This window comes from Pleurodeles waltl, chromosome 1_2, assembly GCF_031143425.1.
Source record: "Pleurodeles waltl isolate 20211129_DDA chromosome 1_2, aPleWal1.hap1.20221129, whole genome shotgun sequence".
NCBI lineage: Eukaryota > Metazoa > Chordata > Amphibia > Caudata > Salamandridae > Pleurodeles > Pleurodeles waltl.
This window is the reverse complement of record NC_090437.1, coordinates 338,451,831-338,471,912: the sequence shown is the minus strand read 5'-3', so window position 1 is coordinate 338,471,912 and position 20,082 is coordinate 338,451,831. Positions and strand designations below refer to the sequence as shown.

The 20,082-nt window shown below is 43.5% G+C and overlaps 1 protein-coding gene across 1 annotated transcript in view; it reads left to right on the top strand.

Annotated features, from left to right (window-relative positions):
• Positions 1 to 20,082, top strand: part of ADAMTSL1 (ADAMTS like 1) — a 731,427-nt gene that overhangs the window by 620,610 nt on the left and 90,735 nt on the right. Inside the window, exons 22-23 of the mRNA XM_069239462.1 lie at positions 9,762 to 9,941; positions 17,179 to 17,313. Of these exons, the coding sequence (XP_069095563.1) occupies positions 9,762 to 9,941; positions 17,179 to 17,313 (315 nt within the window). The remainder of the gene's footprint in view (positions 1 to 9,761; positions 9,942 to 17,178; positions 17,314 to 20,082) is intronic.

The window sequence follows — 20,082 nt, the reverse complement described above, 5'->3', positions numbered from 1 at the left end:
AATTCTTGTGGAAAGCCTTCTGTTGTAAGTCCATCAAGGAGAAATTAATCACATTTATTTTGGTGTGTGGGACTAACGAGGAAGGTTTAGCATCAGGAAATTGTCTGACATTACCTATTGATGATTTTGAAGGCTAGAACAATGGGTGAGGATATCATTTGTGAAAATTGTTTAGATATTATTGTGTTATCTGCATACTGAATAGAAACCCCTGTGCCCTAAACAGTGAGGCCAGTGGTGCACAAGGTACCAGCTGAACAATGTTGGTGCTAGTATAGAGCCCTGAGGACCACCACTCAGCATTGCTGAAATTCAGTCGAATGATTTCCAGTCTTTACCAACTGGGTTTTGTTGGTTAGAAAAGAGGGTAACGTACTCAGTATCTGGCACTAAAAATAAAGGCAGTGCTTTAAAGTTGTTACAAGCCTATGGTGATCAACTGTATACTGATAAATTGAGAAGAAGGTAATGTAATGTACATATTTTGTGTACCTTCACCAATATTTGCAGAATGGCTGCTTGACTTGGTGCTTGGCTTCATCCCCCTGCTCCTTAACATGTACATTAGTCTCAACTATGGAAATTCTGCTCCGATTCTGTTTAAAATTCTGCTCCATCCACAGGAGAACATTACAGCTTTTGTCTCATATTGTTCCAGCTAATAGTGGATGAGTTACAACTAGCTACAAGAAAAACAGAAAAAGAAATCCGAACTGTGAATGTCTTCAAATCCACTGACCAAGAATAAAAACCTCTGAGTGATTATGGATGTGCAATTCACAAAGGTTCAGCAGATTTCCAGCGCATTTATCTAGGACTCCTTTAACTAAAGTGCTATGAAGTCATTGTAGCTTTCCTTACTACGTCCAAGAAATGCTAGCTTTTGTGTTAAAAAATTGGATGAAGTAAATAGTGTCAATGTTAGCATTCCTCACTACCTAATGCTGAGTCTGTAGGGGCTGTAAAATGCTGCAGCTCAAGCTCTGGCCAACCAGAGATGTTGAGATCATGCCTAAAAAATTCTCATCTGACTCGATTGTCTTCAAATTTCAAAGAGGGTGATATTGACGTCACAGTGTGTTGTATAATGGACAATCTGTAGACTAGTGTCAGGTGTCTTTTCTAGCAGCTCACGACAGCGCTGCATTCTGATGAACTTCAATGCCTTGCTGTCTTTTGCGTAAACTAAGATTCTGGCTTAGTTCCACAAGGTTTGCTTACACACCCACGGGGTCACAAGTAAACTTAGTTCAACGCACCAGCAATTGAATGTGAAAAAATAGGTTGTTGTAGCCCCACGAAAAGCCACTCTATACATAGTTGATGTGGTGTCCGTGCTTTCGAAGGGGCTGATTTATATGGAATTGGCTTACGGCAGTACCGCAAGTCTTCTTGCACCACTGCCCTACGCCAACGTGAAAGGGCAGGAATGCACCGTATTTATGCAATGCGGTGCATTCCTGTCCTTTCCCCTGCTGTGACGCACAACTGACTGCCTAGCCCCAACACAAGCACCCATGCACCATGGTGCAAGGGTGTCTGCATTGCATGCATGATTGTTTTTGTGCAGGAAGGAGCACCTTCCTGCACAAAAACAATCCCAAGAGGTGTTTTCCTCCACGGAAAGAGATAAAATTAGGAGAAATAAAATATGACTCCTTGCTACGCCTTACCTGGGGGGGCGTGAGCTTTTGGTGCTTCTCTAGGTTTCTGTGATTAAGTAAATCTGGGGCAGTGTCAAAATCCATGGGTGCAACATGGGGAAACCCACCGCAAACCCATAGAACGCATCCCTGTCTGGTTTGCTAAAGACATTTAGGGAACATTTGGAAAGCTTCCCTGGTAATGCATTCCGCCAATTGCTTACCATTGGCTTTGTGGTTTGCAACTCACATTTGCTTTGTTTCTATTTATTAGCTGTATTTGTTTTAGACTGTCCAGTTTGAGTTTGTCCCTCCTTTACAGCATCCCTTGTTTACTTTAGTCTTCCACCAGTGTTTGATTTCTGTAAACAGGCCTTTAAATCTTGTTCTTATCTTGTCATATTTGCTGTGCTTTCAAAGAACAAGGTCAAATGGCAGACTCTGTCTTCCCAAGGAGCTTGGTGTTTATCTGTATATTTCTGGCTTCAAAATGACATTTATGATAATCATCCTGGCTCCAGAGGTATGCTGGAAGAAGGCTGGAGAATGCTATTTTTTTCTATAGCACAACAAAATTTAAATGTCTGTAAATGAAATGTGCAGATATGTAAGAATATGTGTGGTGGAAACACATATTATAATATGATCAAATCAAATCAATACACTAGGCAATGACATTTCCACACATTAACATTTATGCGCTATGTACTCTTAGCAGTAAAACTATATGTCTGTGCAAATGTATTGGTCATTTCAATTGAAGGTGTGTTGTCTGTAATGGCAGTGCGTTATCACACTGCATACTACACTCTATGCCACTCCAATCCACTCTTCACCACTCCATGCCACTGCACTCTACCCTGCACCAAACCAATCAGCGCCACTCCACTCTGCCCTGAAACAAGATACTCTAGGCCACTGCACTCTATGTCACTCTTCTCCGCCCGGAGCTATTCTATGCCAAGTCACTCTACGCTAATGCAATCTATGCTGTACCACTCCACTCTACTCCACTTCACTCTGCACCACTCTACACTATGCCACTGCAATCTACGCTATCCCACTCTAACCAATGCACTCTACACCACTGCACTCTTTGCCAATGAACTCTTAACCACTTTACTCAAAACTAGTGCACTCTATGCCACTGCACTCTATGGCAGTTCACTCTGCACAACTGCACTCTTCACCACTCTACTATAAACCACTCTACTCTGCAACTCTCTAATCTGTAACTCTGCACTCTTCACCACTGAACTCTATGCTACTATACTCTGCACCACTGCACTCTATGCCACTCGTATCTGCTCTATACCACTCCATTCTAGGGCACTTCACTCTTTTCTGAAACCATCTACAGTACACCACTGCACTCTACGCAACTCCACTCTATGCCACTCCACTCCAATCTACCCTGCAGCTCTCCAATCTACTTTGCAAAACTCTACTCTGCACCACTCTATGCCACTGCACTCTGCATCACTTTAATCTCCTCTGCATCACTCTACTCTTCACCACTATACTCTACTCTGCAGCACTGCATTCTATGCTACTGCTTTCTACATCACTCTACACCACTGCACTCTACGACCCTCTACTCTGCAACACTGTACACTATGCCACTGTATTCTGGTCTGCACCACTTTACTTAACTGCACTCTACACCAATGTATTCTATGCCACTCCACTCTACACCACTGCTCTTTACGACACTGTACCTTGCAACACTGCAATTGTTGCCACTGAGCTATACGTCACTCTACTCTGCACCACAGCATTCTGCACTGCTCAACTCGATGCAACTCTACTGCACTCTGCACAAGTGCAGTCTATGCTACTACACTCTACTCTGCATCAATGCATTCATCCCCACTATACTCTACGCCACTCTTCTCTACCATGCACCACATCACTCTACGACACAGCACTCTGGGCCACTGAAATCTATGCAGTCCATTCTGTGCCCCTCTACTCTTCACCACTCCAACCTACTGCATTCTACTCTAAGCAAGTGCACTCTGCACCAATGCACTTTACTCAAAACCAATGCACTCTACGCCACTGCACAATATGCCAACTACTCTGTACCACTGTACTCTAGGCCACGTCACTCTAGAACACTCTACTTCACTCTACGACATTACACTCCTTGATTCTACACTCTGACACTCTAATCAGTTAAGCTCTGCTCCACTCTGTGCCACTGTATGACACTTTACTCCACCCTGTGATTCTCTACACAACTCTCTCTAAGCCACTTCATGCCACTTTACTCCACTCTGTTCTATGACCCACTTCTCCACTCTGTGCCACTCCACTCTATGCCCCTTCAATATGCAATTGTCTTCTCCACTCTATGCCACTCCACTCTACAACACTTTATGCCACTCCGCTATACAACACTTTATGCCACTCCACTATACAATGTCCTACGTTCAACGCCACTCAACTCTCCCTACGCCACTCCATGTTACTTTACTCCACTCAACGCCACTCCCCTCTTCTTTATGCCTCTCCACACTCTGCCACTCTACTCAATTCTGTGACACTACTCTGCTCTACAACAGTCTACTCACACTGTGACACTCTTCACTACAACAATCAATGACACTCCATGTCACACCATTCGCCTTTACGCCATTAACTTTTGGCCATGCTGAACAGTAGCCACACTAGTGTGCACATGGCTAAAACACATTGGCAAAGTCAATAGCTCTTGCATAGGTGAGACCTATTGGCTTTGCCAATGCCTCTTTATAGGGTATGGAACTCCGAGGTGACTTGCAATATCCTTATAATGAACGCCATGCTTTATTCCATTTAATACATGCTCACACCATCAACTTCCCACAAATCACTTAAAGCCTCGGTGCATAGCTTTTGCCATTGTAAGCTACTAAAATATAGCAGAAGAAAGAAAAGCAACATTCCGTATGTTGCTTTAAGCAGCTCCGTTAATTATGCTCCGTGGCCTGTCCTGCCTTTTACCTTGGCTGCTGGCTGAGGCAGCAGGCATTGTGACATCAGAACTCAACTGTAATAACATTATAATAGTCGAGTTCTGAAGTCCTTTCATTATAATCGGTGACTTGGTGCATCACAAGGAGCCGATTATAAAGGAATTATTGACTGCTATTTATACAAGGATTACAGAAATCCCATGTATTATATAGCTTGTAGCATCATTAGCTTCTTTAGTGTAAATGGTTTCAGTTTTGACTGATGTGGAGCTGAGCTGCCCAAGATCACACAGAGGACTAGAAGTGTTATTAGAAGTACCGTTTCAGAGCACAGTTTACAATTGTTGTACCTGATCGCTTTTGATATCTCCAGTGCGGTTTCAGTTTGCTTGATTGGTGCGGGGCACAGAGTTTGTTCTTCCCTTTTTCCTCCTACCTTTATTTGCTTAGTGCATGAGGATGCAAGGTTAATCAACATGTTTTTTCACATCTGGTCTAATTACTTTGTGAAGGTAAATAACAATAAAATATATTTTCAAACAGTGACAACATGCCTTCCCACCTCCCTATTTCAAATCCAAACTATAGGATTGTGTACTTTTCTAGGAGCCTGCATTTCGTAAACAATGGGCGATTTGTATAGGATCAATAGAAAAGTCCCTAGGGCTGTCCCTGTGCCCCCCAGAAATGTGTTATCTCCTACGCCCCTGCTAGCAGGCATATTTCTCTCTAGGGTGGATGGATGACTGGGAATACCTTGCATTGCTCGTATTTACTAAACCACGTAGAGCAATTCAAATTGGCTTTGCTTGACTTAATATATGCCAAAAAGGATTTTGCATCTGGGCTGCGCAACGAAAGTGGCACACCCCCGACGAAAAACCTCAGCAAATCTGCCCCTGGCTATTTATACATAACATCCATAATAGGCTCAGGTACATTGATTTATATGAAAAAGTCTGATGTTACGCCCAGCTTTTGGAGGATAATATATCTCTATCAAATAGTGTTTTCCAGCATGTCGCTGTGTGAGATGCAGAGACTGAGGAGAGATGTCTATGATGTCTTCGTTTGGCGCTGGTGTGCAACGCCTCGCTCCACGCCCCACCCTGTCCTCATTCCCACGCACCCGCGCGTGCCGACGCACTGGACCCCCACACACCTAGGCTTGATTGTTGGACTTGCCAACTCCGGTCTCAGCACGGCTGGTTCCCTCAGTCCTCTCATTATCGTGCGCGCCTCTCTGCTTCTGCTCGGCAACGTGTTCAAAGAAACCACACAGCTACTTACTGGCATGTGCTCGCAGGACGGCCTTTTGGAAAACATTTGGTTTTACTTTAGACTGAAGCGGACAATTAGCCTTCGAAGAACAAGAAACGCACGCCACACAGAAAAATCCAATCTTCACACGGATAGTTCACGAGGTGGAGCTGTCAATAGAAATGTTCCAAACGTTTGCAGTACGTGTCATTCTCGCGCTGCCCTCGTGTTACAGTTTTAACTTCAGAACCGTGAAGTCGTGTGGACGGGAAGCAGAGAGGGAAGCGCACGTTGCGTCTTCAAACGTTCACCACACTTTAGATGGGTCTGGTTGACAAAATGCACGTCCAAAAATGAAGGTACTTGTTGTACGTCACGGAAACATGGACAACTTGCAAGCCCGCCCACAGGAAAGAAAGAGTTGTGCTTTATTTGCTAGTCCAGGTCACGCGTGTTTGATACATCACGGCTGCTAGAATGCTTTTTAAATGATATACTCTATACACATAAAGTAATCATTTTAATAGTACCAGTTATAAGAAATGGTTCAATGTGCATTTAGAAGTAACAGCCAAGTTGCAGGTTATCCACAGTTCTTCACAGCAAATGCCTTCTCCAGTACAGCTATCATGGCAGCTATTTATTGTCACTGGGAAGAGTCAAAAGAAATAAAAGTTGTGTTTCGGTTAAAGATAGCAAGAGAGTGGATGGATACTGAGGTGCAAGAAGATACTTATGCAGCTGACACCCTAGGGGCTTAGTTGCCAGGCCCTTGTGCCTCTAGTGCGTCACTTTTTGCCAAATAAAAAGCGTCACACCGTTGGCGCAAGGGCTTGTAAATAAGCCCTTTAGGGGCAGATTTACAAAAAAAGTGCTGCATCCCACCCGATGAGCCACTTTTCTTGCATCCCCCTACCGCCATCTAATGACACCATGGTTGCACCGTATTTATAGCCTGGTGCACCATGGCAGTTTTTAGGACAATAGGGTCAACATTTGTGATGCTATTGTGGCGCTTTGTTGTTTTCCTCTTTGGATGTGTGCTGCAGAGTGCAGCAAAGCACAGGAAGGCCCATAGCGCTGCCTTAGTGTAAAAAATTTACACTAGTGCTACCCAAGGTTGCACAAGGGGCTTGTAAATATGCCCCTTCGTTTTCTAGATTCTGGAATGTAGAGTGGATTTTGTCACTATTTCCAAAACATTGTGAGATAGCTCCAAAATCCAGAGATGTAGTCAGTTATATAGAGATAATGCTAGTCATCTTTGAAACTGTTATTGGGGTGAAAACAACTGTGTGGCTTTCGTTATGAATGGGCCTAAATTTCGAAGCCCCTTCTATGAGACTTACTGGGTCTTCCGGAATTATGGACCAGATGTACGAAATACTTATTTTGCATTTCCAAAATAGCGACTCCTTAGAAGTCCTCCTTAGAAGTCGCTATTTAGGAAATGCAAAATGGTATGTACAAAAATAGAAATTGCATAATAGCGAGTAGATGTGACTTTGTAGGAATCGCTATTAGGAAATTGCTGTTTAGGTAATACCAAACTATTTGTTCCTGAATGGTTTAGCATTTCCTAATTTGCAGTTTCCAAATAGGAAATAACAAATTAGGAAATGCTGAAGCAAGGGTGATGTTCAGCCTAAGGCCCCCTTTGCCGCACCCCGAAAAAAGTAGTGCACATGTAGAACTTTAAAAAAAACATTTTCGGGTGATTTTTAGGTTGAGGCAAGTGCTCTGACGTGTTGTAATCTGTCTGTGGGCTTTTAACCATGCCCACTGAATGCCCATCACTATCAGTTGTTCATGGGCTTGCCTTTCAAAAATCTTTTGCAATCATTGCTAAATGCTACGTTTGTCCCTCCTTAGGGCAGTTTTGTTACCGCCTTGCCCATCTACCCTGTTACATGGATAATTGCACGTTTGCCAATACGTTTGACTGCAAGCGAACTTCTTTTTCCTTTTGTGTTTCTAGCCCTGTCTTGGGCAAGCAAAGATGAATTAGAGTAGATATAGAGACTTGGAAGTTTACAGAAGTCTCTCTCACGAGGGCGCTCACACATTGCAAACACATCAGCTCGTATCATGAGGATCTGCTGTGAGGTGGTTTTGCATCTTTAGGTTCAGATGATGCCAGCTGGTTAAATCCCATTGGCACGAGGAGTATAGTTGGCTTCTACTTAGCCTTTGGATTGCGAGCTGCAGACTTTGGTCACTATCATGGATGGTGAAACAACCACAGCTGGCTATCAGTGGAGCATAATTGCCTCAAGCTGGAGAAGTTCACCCTTGTATACTTCCACCTTCATCAAGGGTGTTTAAGTCCAGAACTTTGCCTTGACTGTATATCTAGAAGTTAGGACTGGATGAAAGACATGTGTCTCTGCTTACCACACCCTAGATCCCACTAGCTACTGAATAGATGGAGATGCAGCCTTATGGGCAAACCAAATGAGTTTGGAACAGGGAAACAGCTTCGTATCGTGCCCTCACCTCAGCATCCTGTGATTCTGGACAAACCGCTTAATCTCTGAGTGCCTAAAAAAATGTATTGTGCTATATAAAACTGCAAAAACAATCTCTTTTAATGTTACAGCCCCTTGCAACTACTGTCATAAGCAAGAAACACAGGGTCCCATTTGATGTACTGCTCTTCTGTAAAATCAAACAACTGGCTAAATGAGTCATGATCAAACTTATTTTACTACTAACATTAGGCCCCGTGAATGGGCACTGGCTCATTAAACAGTATGTGTGGAGCGCAAATGATGCATAATTAAAGTGTAAATGATTTTGAAATTCGCCATACAGGAGTTGGTGTACAATTCTAACTTTTTGTGCCCTTAACCACATATGTATAATGCGTGACTAGTCAGAGTGCTAATGTTATCAATCTGAGGGTATGCACAAAACAATGACCAAAGTCTTTTCTTATTGGAGAGAAGAAAAACAGATTCATTTGAAAAATCAAGAAAAAATATTGACTCAATACCAAAAGTAAAATATTTCTGACATGGCGTTTTGCCAGTGCTCAATTTGCGTTTTTTAAAGACTCTGTGGCACGGCTGAATGCCAGGGATGCCGAATATCAAGGCTGTTTTGTCTTGATTGCACCTCATGCATGTTTCTTCTACTACACTATTCATACTGTCACTTTATCTCTTGTTGATTCTTTTTCATTCCTCCTTTTTCCGTATGTCACTGTTTATCTTGCTTTATTTCCTTCTTTCTCCCTTTTCTGCTTTTCTCTCCTCTGCTCTGGGTCAAAGTGTGATAAAGAGAAATAATCCCTTGTCCCCAAACGTGAATGCCAAAGCATACTACCTACAGACACTGGCACGAATTAAGCACTGTCTTCCAGGGGCGGCTCCACTAGGGCGGAAGAGTGTTCCCCCGCCAGCAGCAGCAGAAGCTGCAAACCCTTTAATACAAAACGATAATAAACTGTGTTTATTATCGTTTTGTATTAAAAGGGGCGGGGCCATGGACTGTGACGAGCACTGAGGGGACTGCACTGTGTTGCCGGACTGGATAGAGCAGGCACAGGTTCCAAGTCTGCCTGGGATCTCCCTGGCTGGGTGCTTCCAGCCGATCCTCAAGCTGCTCTAAGCAGCATGAGAATTGACTGCAGGGCAGGCTGGGAGCCTGTGCCTGCAATCAAGAATGGAGGACCTGTGCACCGGAGCAGCGTGGCGCTAAATTAATGTAAGTTTTTTAATATATAATTTTATTTTATTTCTCCCCCACCACGTGCCGCCCTGCCCCTTTTCCCTGCCACAAGCGTTCACTGCTGTCTTCTAGAGTGTCTGTTTAGGGGCCCATGTTAGCCGGGATGAGATTCTGCCACAAACCTCATGTTTTTTAAAAGCTGACTTTGATCATGCTGTCTTTACAGGCCTACCAGAAGCTGAAGTCACTTGGTACCGAAATAAAAGCAAACTCTTTGCACCTACTCATCAGCATGATGGCTCCCTGCTTCTTACAAATGTGTCAGCATCGCACCAGGGCCTGTACTCCTGCATGGCAGCCAATGTGCACGGGGAAGTGACAGAAACCACTGAGCTCCAGGTTATAGGTAGGTGTTCATGCAGCTAATCCTGAGCCCATGCCCAGCACATGGGTGTGTCTAAAAGAGTCGGTGACTGGAGGCTTACTGTTAAAAAGGGGCAATGATTAAAGAAAATTCACTTTCTTAATTTTGTGATGGGCGCATCTGGTTTTCTTATTGTGTGCTATCAGAAGTATAGAGGCAAGTAAAAAGTCTTATGGATCAGTTATGTGAGACAGCAGCCATCCTGAAGAGTATTTCATGGGTTTGTGAAACAGACAAAGCAGTGGTGTAATTACCCCAAAATCCAGCAAAGGAAGTGACCATCCATGCCTTTTCACTGTTGGTGGCATCACAGAGACCACAAACTTTGACCTAATGACATAATGGGAGGTAACAACCGTCTGGGAACCCAGACACATCACTTGACACATACTTGGCAAGTTACAAATGAATTTCACTTATGAGGAAGAGGCGGGGCCTTGAAAGAGTGGGGCTTTGTGCAGAGAGCTACCTAAGAGGCACTCTGCCCCTCAACTCGCTTCCTCCCCCCCCCCTGAAAAACAAAACAAAGTTGTTCTGGTTTTTTTTCACAACTCCTAATGGACATTAGCTGCTTAAAGCCACCAAAGACAAGCTGGAAAGCCACACACTGCAGTGGTTTTCAGCCTGTCTTTCCCACCACCGTGTAATTTTGGCTCCTTACTGGGACACTGGTTGAAGGCAGCCAAAATCGTGTGAAACACGGTGGCACCGTTTGAGTTGGCAGGTCTGCATCACATGAGGGATCTCATCTAATGGATGAATTTAATATGATAGCACATAACTTTGCAACTGATTACATCATTGCAACATTGAAGTGACAAGGTCCAAAATATGAACAGCAGATACTAAGGATGCCCCTTTGCACCCCGAGCCACACTACGGTGGGTTTAGATAGAACATTAAAGCGCATCTTTTACTCCTAAAATGCTACATTACACCATCTAAGATCCTGACAATGGACAACGCCTGCTTAAGCAATATATTCTGAGCATCAAAGGGGGGTGGTTCCTGGGATAAATAAGTGGTGCTTCTCAACTTGTTACACTTGATCATTTTACAATTGTCACATAGGCTTCTAAAGTTGGTATCACTTTCAAAAAAGGTATTTCTATGATTTATTAAATGAACCTGAATGAATGACCTGCACTGAGATGATCATAGCACAGTTCACCGAGAGTCCTGTTTATCTGGTATCCTTATAGTAGTGGAATGTTGGGAGCAGGACAACGAATCAGAATTCTTCATTTACAGATGTGCCCACCCAGTAAGCATTCCGTGGCTGACAGCTCACTGTTGCTCTGGTGTGCTCTGCACACCTGTAACTTTTGACCCAAAATTTTGGTCTGCTTCTTTGCAATTTATTGATCCTCCCAGGCCGACGTCTGTTGATACTTATGCAACCTGCTGAGCTATGTCTCTCTTCAACCGGTTATACAGGCCTCAGTTCGAGGATACACTTAAATAGGCAGCTTCTACCGATTCTTTCACATTAATATTTTGTTTTATTTCTTTTATAGCGCTACTCATACCAGTGCAGGCTGTCAGAGTGGTTTACATCTCGTACACATTATATATTGACAATAAACATAAATCATATGTGTGTAAATCAATGTACAGGATGTGTTACAAAAAAGAGTGAGGGTTACAAGGTGGAGTCACATGCCTTTCATAGCTCACTGTGCTATACTAGAAGGATTACAGTTTATGAACTGCAAGTAATACAAGGATCTCTGGGGGTCATTCTGACCCTGGCGGTAATTACCGCCATGGCGGAGGTTGGCGGTAGCACCGGCAACAGGCTGGCGGTGCTCCGCCGGCTTTCCGCTTCTGGCCGCGGCTGTACCGCCGCGGTCAGAATGCCCGGCGGCGCTCCGCCGGGCATTCTGACCGCGGCGGTACAGCCGCGGCCAGAAGCGGAAAGCCGGCAGTGTACCGCCGACTTTCCGCTGCCCATGGGAATCCGCAAGCTGCGCCGCCATGGGGATTCTGACACCCCATACCGCCATCCTGTTCCTGGCGGTTCGCCCGCCAGGAACAGGATGGCGGTATGGGGTGTTGTGGGGCCCCTGTCATTGGGGCCCCAATGGCATGGGCACTGCAGGGGCCCCCGTAAGAGGGCCCCACAAAGAATTTCAGTGTCTGCTTTGCAGACACTGAAATTCGCGACGGGTGCAACTGCACCCGTCGCACCTTCCCACTCCGCCGGCTCCATTCTGAGCCGGCTTCCTCGTGGGAAAGGTGTTTCCCGCTGGGCTGGCGGGCGGACTTTCGGCGGTCGCCCGCCAGCCCAGTGGGAAAGCCAGAATGACCGCTGCGGTCTTTTGACCACGGAGCGGTCTTTCGGCGGGAACCGCTTGGCGGCGACCGCCGATCGCCGCGGTCAGAATCACCCCCTCTGTGTTAAAAGCAGTAACCCACTTACCCATCTACATAAAATAAAAATCTGCCATCTGCGTGTTACATGATGTGCTTTGCAAGAAACATATTAACCATCTATGCTACTTTCATTCAAAACATGGACTAAACAAACAGACAAATTAAAGATCTGACCAGCAAATATTTTAACCTTAAACAAAGATCCTTTGGGCAGGTGCCTTAACCCAATAAGATATTTTAAAATGTACAGTTTCTAACCAGTTAAGCAGAACACATTTACTGCCACTTTCCTCCTTTTTGCCAATTTCTTTGTGACAGAGTTTTAAAAAGTAAATGTGTAAGTTGTGGCCCAGATTTTGCTTTGGGGTTGCATTACTTTTTTGCAGCCGCTGCTCCTCCGTTAGGGGGAGAAGCATCGCCCCCCCACCAGCAGCAGCATCTGCAAACCTTATACTACAAAATGATAATAAACTGTTTATTATCATTTTGTAGTAAAAGGGGCATTGGGGATGACAAGCATTGAGGGGGAGTGCCAAGCACTCCCCTTCTTTGTGCATATATGTTTGGCCGGCCGTCTTGGGCTGGTCAAAAACGAATGGGCACTGTGCTCTCTCCAGCCCAGCAACACATAAGGCACAGGCTCCCAGTCTGCCTGGGAGTGCAACGGCTGGACGCTCCCAGCCAATACTAACGTTCCTCTGAGCAGCGGCAGGATTGGCCGCAGGGCAGGCTGGGAGCCTGTGCCTGCAGCAGAGGAGCGGCGCAGTGGTGGCAGCGGCGGAAACGATCCAGGTAAGTGTTTTTTTATTTTTTAAATAATCCACCCCCTCCCCTGTCTAAGCGTCACCCCGCCCAATCAAAATACATTGAGCCGCTCCTGTTTTTCTTACTCAAATTTTGACGCAAAATCTAATTTGTTAAATTTTATAATGCACTCAAATTACCTACTAAACAAATGTGCAATGTCTTAAGATCTGATGTCACTTTTTGTGATGTTGCTACCAGTGATGTCATGAGTTGTAATGTCACTTTCTGTGGTGCTACGTGAGATGTCACATGCTATTATGTCACATGCATATTGCCTAACTTGGTTAGTCCCCCACTTCTGCTTTTTAGGACTTGTGCCCTGAGGTTATATATTTATATATTTAAGAGGCAGTAAGACTTTCATACATTATATTATCTTGAGTCCCTCTTCTGCAGGCCCAGTCCGCCTCTGCTTTACCTATTTTGTCTTACTTTGGAACCCTGGTTGAAGGAAGCACAAAATCCAGCACGCTGTGGAGGAGGGGAAACCGGCTCCTCACTATTGCAGCACAGATCTGGCTTTCCCTCCACTGAAGCCACCGTCACAGCCTCAGGGTTCCTGCTCCGCCACATGATAGCTCAAGGGGAATGTAAGCCAAAATGCCAGAGAGGAGCAAGAATAGAAATGCAAACATAGCAGGGTTTTTTCCCCTCGTTTTCAGCCGGTATTTTTTCTTAATGTAAGACCAAACAATGACTTAAAACGAAGGAAAAACAAACTGTTATGTTTGCATATTTTTTCCTACTCCTTTCCAGCATTCCAGCCTCGGAGGAGAGAACTCAAACTGTCCTGCAGCTCAGCAGAGGCATTTACTGTGTGCTAAGGGAAGGTGTGCAAATAACCTTACTGCCATCACACGCGGAGCTATAATGACTCTTAATCACCGACCCCTTTTTATGAGACCTTGCTATGGCTCGGGTCCATAAATTCAGAGGCATGTGATCAACAGCGTGATTGCCGCCCTGTGAGGGCAGTAATGCGCAATTGCTCTCTGGAAGGCTCTAGTTTCAAAGTTCAAATCAGATTCTAGCAACCATTTGTGTGAAAGCTTCACTTAGGCTTCCTAATTTCTTCTTCTGGGTCTCATCCCACAAGCGGGTGCTCTGAAAGTGTTAACAACAGAAAGGAAGAACCAGATAGTGATCTAGAATTGTTGTTTACCGTTTCATCTTTACTATTCTTAATTTTCCTAGTCACCAGCTTGTGCTCCGCTCTGGATACCTAAATCTTAGAGAGCGGAGGACTTCAGGACGGGTGGGAATGAGAGTTGGGTCCAGCATGGGTACGCAGTTAGACAGGCCGGACAAGAATTGGCCATGCGCTTCTCTGCCGGTCTTCACTTGCTTGATCTGAAGAATTGTGGTGAAGTAAACAGATGATTGATACAGTTCTCGACATCCGGTGAGGTGGTAACCCTAGGAGAGCGTGAACTGAAGGCGAGACTGAGAACTGTGGCGGAGACCATGAGAGACCTTTTCTCTCTGCCTCCCTTAGTGGGGCTCCCTGCTGGACTAAAAAAGAGTACATAGAAGAAACGTAGAATTATGTTTGTGTCTATCGATGAGCGAATAATTCTCACTTTTTATGAAATTCAGGTTTTTCTTAGTCTCATATCTTTTGCAGTCTTTTCCTACAATTTTTACTGAGCAAGAGCAGAGGCAGATATGTACACAACCGCTCACTGTCCTAAATATGTGGCTCTCTAGCTCCGCAGCATCGTTTCTGTGAGCCAGTGGTAGACACCTCACCGCAAACCATTATGTGGCAATGATTCTAGGTCTAGCATTGAGACAGCTTTAGGTGTCTTGCTCGACTATTGTTTACTAAAAAACATTCATAGATAATATACATACAGTGAGATGCTTTTGTCAGTGGGCTTGGTCTACCGATCTTTTTAATAGTTAGTCACATTTTGTTTGCTCCCACCACATCATACACCATTTGTGAATCGGTAAGCCAACTCTACCCATGGGGTACTTCACTTTGAATGACTGCACAAGGCATGGGAACATTGTTCGCATTTGCCTAAAAATATTTTTTTTTCCTCCTCAATGACAGAGCGGGTTCAAAATGCGCTTATTTATTTATTTTTATTTTGTCATTAAATGACAACTGTTGATTTTGCCTGCACTTTGTGTGATTTATTTTCTAGCTCCATTCTAAAGTTACTGCATAAAGAGTGAGAATGTCAATGAAACATTGTAGATTCCTGAGATTTAAGTGTTGGCTAAGTCTTTATTTATTCTTATATTCTTCACAAATAATGATAATAGAACTCATGAAAGGCTTGTTATTGAAAAATAAGTAATACGGTCATATCAGTGTATTTTTTTAAAATGTCATGGTCTTTTCACGACATGGCAGCCTTATTTAGGTGGCCGCATGTTTTTTTTCCTTTCTATTTTGGTGACATCTACTCAAAATCAAAAAATAAAACAAATTGAACTATTCCGTCAGCTTTCCAAGACCAGACCTTTAGGCTTTCCTGCAGTTTTTTTTCTATTTTACACCTCTTTTAAGGGCATTCTGAACTATCACTACTGTTTCTATGGAAATACAAATGGAATAGTGATAGTATTTATTTCGTACTGCTATTTCACCAATCGAGGAGCAGTGATTACGCCTAAGAACAGAGACAGTGTAGGAGGAGATATATTCTGGAGGCTAAGTTTAGTACAGCTTAGAAATATGAGCTACTTGACTTAAACAATTCTGGGGAAATCAATTTACCCCTAGGTCCTGAAAATAAAACTAGAAACGTGGTGTATAGTAACAATCTGATATTTTTTATATAGAATGTAACATCACACTTTTGCGATTTCTAAGCCCTATAAATAATGGGTTCCATTTAGCTCGAACAAATGAGGGAGTGAGTAGGTCATACCTTAGGACTTATACAGTGGTGTAACGAAACTGGAGCCCCCCCGCAAAGAAAGTGGAGGGGGCCCCCTTTATGACTCACTCAGACCAGGTGCTCTGCTAAGGGAGCCCCTAGAGCTCGAGGCCTCCCAGTAAAAACAGTCCATATATTTAAAGAAATGTATGTTCATGGACTGAATTTTTTTAGGCTCAGGTACATTGATTTATATGAAAAAGTGTGTTATATATGTTCAGCAATGGTTCTACAAGCAAAAACCTTTCTGTGACATGGCTGGAGGCAGAATTTGCATAATTCGTTATTACTGAAGTTTCAAGATAGTTCAACATGGTTTTGTTATTTGCACAGAATTAAAGTTTCTGTAATATGGTTACATGTGAGTCATCGATAATCCTGCAGCCTAAAGCGTTTCCGTGTTCTCTTAAAAAACATGAGGCCAGATTTACAAGAAAATGGCGCAGCACGGTTCTGCACCAAAATCAGCAGTGATGCACCAGTTTTAAAACGCAGGGCTGCATTGTATTCACAGGAATATGACGCAGCCCTGCTTTTCCCCCTACGCCGGCGCTAAATAAGCAGCCAACACAGGCATCCTTGCACCATAGTGCAATGTGTCTGCATTGAGGGGTGTGATTGTTTATGTGCGGGAAGGTGTCCCTTCCCGCACATAAACAATCTACAATTGCGATTTGGCACGTCTATGTGTGCTGCAAAATGCAGCGCACATAGAAGTACCAAAGCGTCAGTTTTTAATGCAAGGTAAGGGACACCTTCCAGCACATAAACAATCATCCATGGCATTTTGCTTCTTCAGTGTGTGCTGCAGAATGCAATAAAAGCATTCCTCCTCCTTTTGCCATGCTAACGCCACCCTTGTGGTGGTGTTAGTTTTTGACGCTGCCACAGATTTATGATTTCTTGTAAATCTGGGGCAGCGTCAAAAGCAATGGTTTTTGCGATGGAACGCCCACTGCAACACTCATTGCACACCCCTCTGACGCAGTGCCGTTACACCTCCTTGTAAATGTGGAGCAGTGGTTAGCGTCACCAGAGCGTCCGTAAAAATAATGCACCAGTGGCAATAGTGCCTTGTAAATGTGGCCCATTGTACCTTACATCGTAGTTGAGCTGCTCACTGTTACTTTTCTTTTCACCAGATCCCCCGCAAACCCCCAACGGTTTGGAAGAGCTGGCAGCGATCCTCTCAGTTATGGGACCAGGGTTGCCCTCTGTGCTGACATCACCTCTGGGAACCAGACTGGTCCTGATCCCGGGGAGTGCAGTGATCATAGGTAAGTCAAGAGGCAAAAAGTGAACCAATCTATGGACAGTAGTAGATCTGGTTGTGTTTATATAAATACCACTTGTTGTATGTTAAATTGATTAGCCTCTCTCTGTGCACCTATGTGGGTATGGTAACAGAATGTTGCTGTCATGAATTATTGGATCAATTCACAAAGGAATTTATGACTACATAAAGTAGTTCTTCAGGAGTACTTGTTCCTATACTCCCATATGACTTGAATTGAATCCATAGTTTGGAGTATAGATGAGTATCAAAAATGGTTGTTATGTGTACTATGTGTGATCATTAAAAAGGAAGTCACAAAAATTAAAACATTAATTTAGAGTTTATCTATAGATTATGCAGTCAATTCATATAAGCACTAATAGTACTTGAAGTGACGCTATGGGGGTACTATTTCTCATTCTTAAACATGCATTTTGAATGAATAATATCAAATTTACACATAATAGGACAATATTTTTGTAAACAATATTTATGACACAATACTACCGCCAGCTGATTTTTTTGTAGATGCTATTCTGACATACAATCTTCATGGGGCAAGGCGAAAAAGGAGTCTACCCATGATTGGACAATTTGGTTATGTGGCTAGATGGAGAATAAAATGTGGGTGTTCTCATTCCAAAGCTTGCAGTTTGGTCAAGGAAGGGGCACGTAATCTATTCTCCTTACCTTACTGGATGAGCCACATCAGGGACTTGATCAAAATGGTACCTGTGCAGTTATTTTACAAAATTTTATAGTGGCTTTTGACACTAGTGATCACACCATGCTGATCATCACGTGCATGAACTGGGTCCTGGTAGCAGAATTCTTATGTAATTAACTTCTTTGCTCACCAGTCATTCTCAGCAAGTGACACTACCCCCTTCCCTTTTTTTTCACACTTGTGGATTTATTTAGGATTCTTTCTGAGTCCTGCAGTCATTAAAGTAGTTCCTTTGGCAAAATGTCCTGAATTTAGACTACATTCTTCATATATGCAGTTGACACCAAGATTCCGTTTAAGACTTAAGGTGTGCCACATAGTCTTCTATCACAGTGCGGTCCTGTTTGTCAAATTTGTTTGGATGTAGGCTAAATATTGAAGGCAATGGGAACAAGACAGAGGGCCTGATGTAGGGTTTGGCAGAGGGGGTTGCTCCATCACAAACATGAAGGATATCCTGCCCGCCATATTACAATCCCATAATAGCCTGTGGAGATTGTAATATGGCGGATGCGATGTCCATCACATTTGTGCCGAAGTAACTTGTCCGCCAAACTCTAAATCAGGCCCAGAGCGACTGTTCTGTGGTGATAAGTCACATCTTTGAATGTCTGTTTATTTGCTTGTAGTATGCCAATGACCTCGGACAGTTAAATAACCATGAAACAAGTATAGAGCTTTTCGATAATCTTTTTTTTTTTGCTGCCATGAATTGAAACCATCTCCAAATTGTGGCTTCATCCACTTCAACATTTGCTGCTTTTTACTGTCACTACTTCTATAGTGACTTTAAATGTTCAATATTGTAATTTTGTGTGTATTAGTTCACCTCAAAATATCTGATCAGTCAGCTACAGAGGCGTCAGAATATTGCTGCTCACCTTGCAGCTTGCTGTAGCTCATGGGTACTCGCAGACATTTTCCCAGAGGACAACATTTTGGTTTTTGATGTGACAGAAGGCCACATTAATGCCAGCAGGGTGGCGGTCCGGCAGGGTGGGGATCAAAGGGGTGGGGAGGAGAGGCATGGCAGTACGGTGGATGTTGGGGAATAGAACCATTTACATCTAGTGGCTGAATTCCACAATATGAAACCAGAAAACATGGGATTAACCCTGGCTTCCCTACTTTACCAAATTGTGTGATCTTAGGCGATTGTTTTATTTCACTTTCCCTCTTTTTTTCGTTATCACATATCAAAGAAGCACAAACTACATGACTTCAGGTTGTGTGCTGTGCAAAACCTTCTTTTGGGTTTGATTTAATAACCTATAATGTTGTTTATGTGTAATAGGAACCCAGGTCACCCAAAGACTGCACCTAACAACCAATTTGCTTTTTAGCTCACCTTTGGCATTTTGAAGGTGGGGGAAAGAATGAATGTTTCTACATTCATGTTTGAAAATTGTCACTTTAAAAAAATACTTCTGAATTCGCTGATATAATCTGATGTACCAAGATGAAACAATTCTGCATGTTAGTGAAATATAGCTTTTGAGGTTTGAAGAGACCTTATCATATTTTACACTGTTGCTGCAAGATGTCTGCAAAAATAAAGGTGTTCCTAAAGTCAAATGGGGAAACCTGGCTACTTCCGTTCTTAAACTTCAACTAACCTTTGAATAAAGGCGGCTGTTTATTTAAGATGTTTTATAATGTTAATGGTGATTTCAGTAAACAGCAGCCCAGGGCTGTTGACCAGGGGGGTTCATTTAAAGGCCAGGAAGGCCTCATCGGCCCAGGGGCGATACTTTGAGTATTACTGCTCTAGCTGATACAATCATATCTACCTAGTATTGGCTATACTACACTGACTTCTAGTGCACCAACACAATCATTTGAGGTTGCTTTTTTGTAAGAGGATAACGTAATTTACTCAGTTGAACCTTGTTTTTAGTGATGTGCTCCTAAACGTCCAATGTGGTGAGTCACAGACGTCCTTATGGGGTTCTCTCAGCTGCGGCCCATCTGTATGGGTTGAGGGGACATGCCCCTCACCTTTTTTACAGCCTGACAGACACTTATCTTGTTCAAGATGGGCAG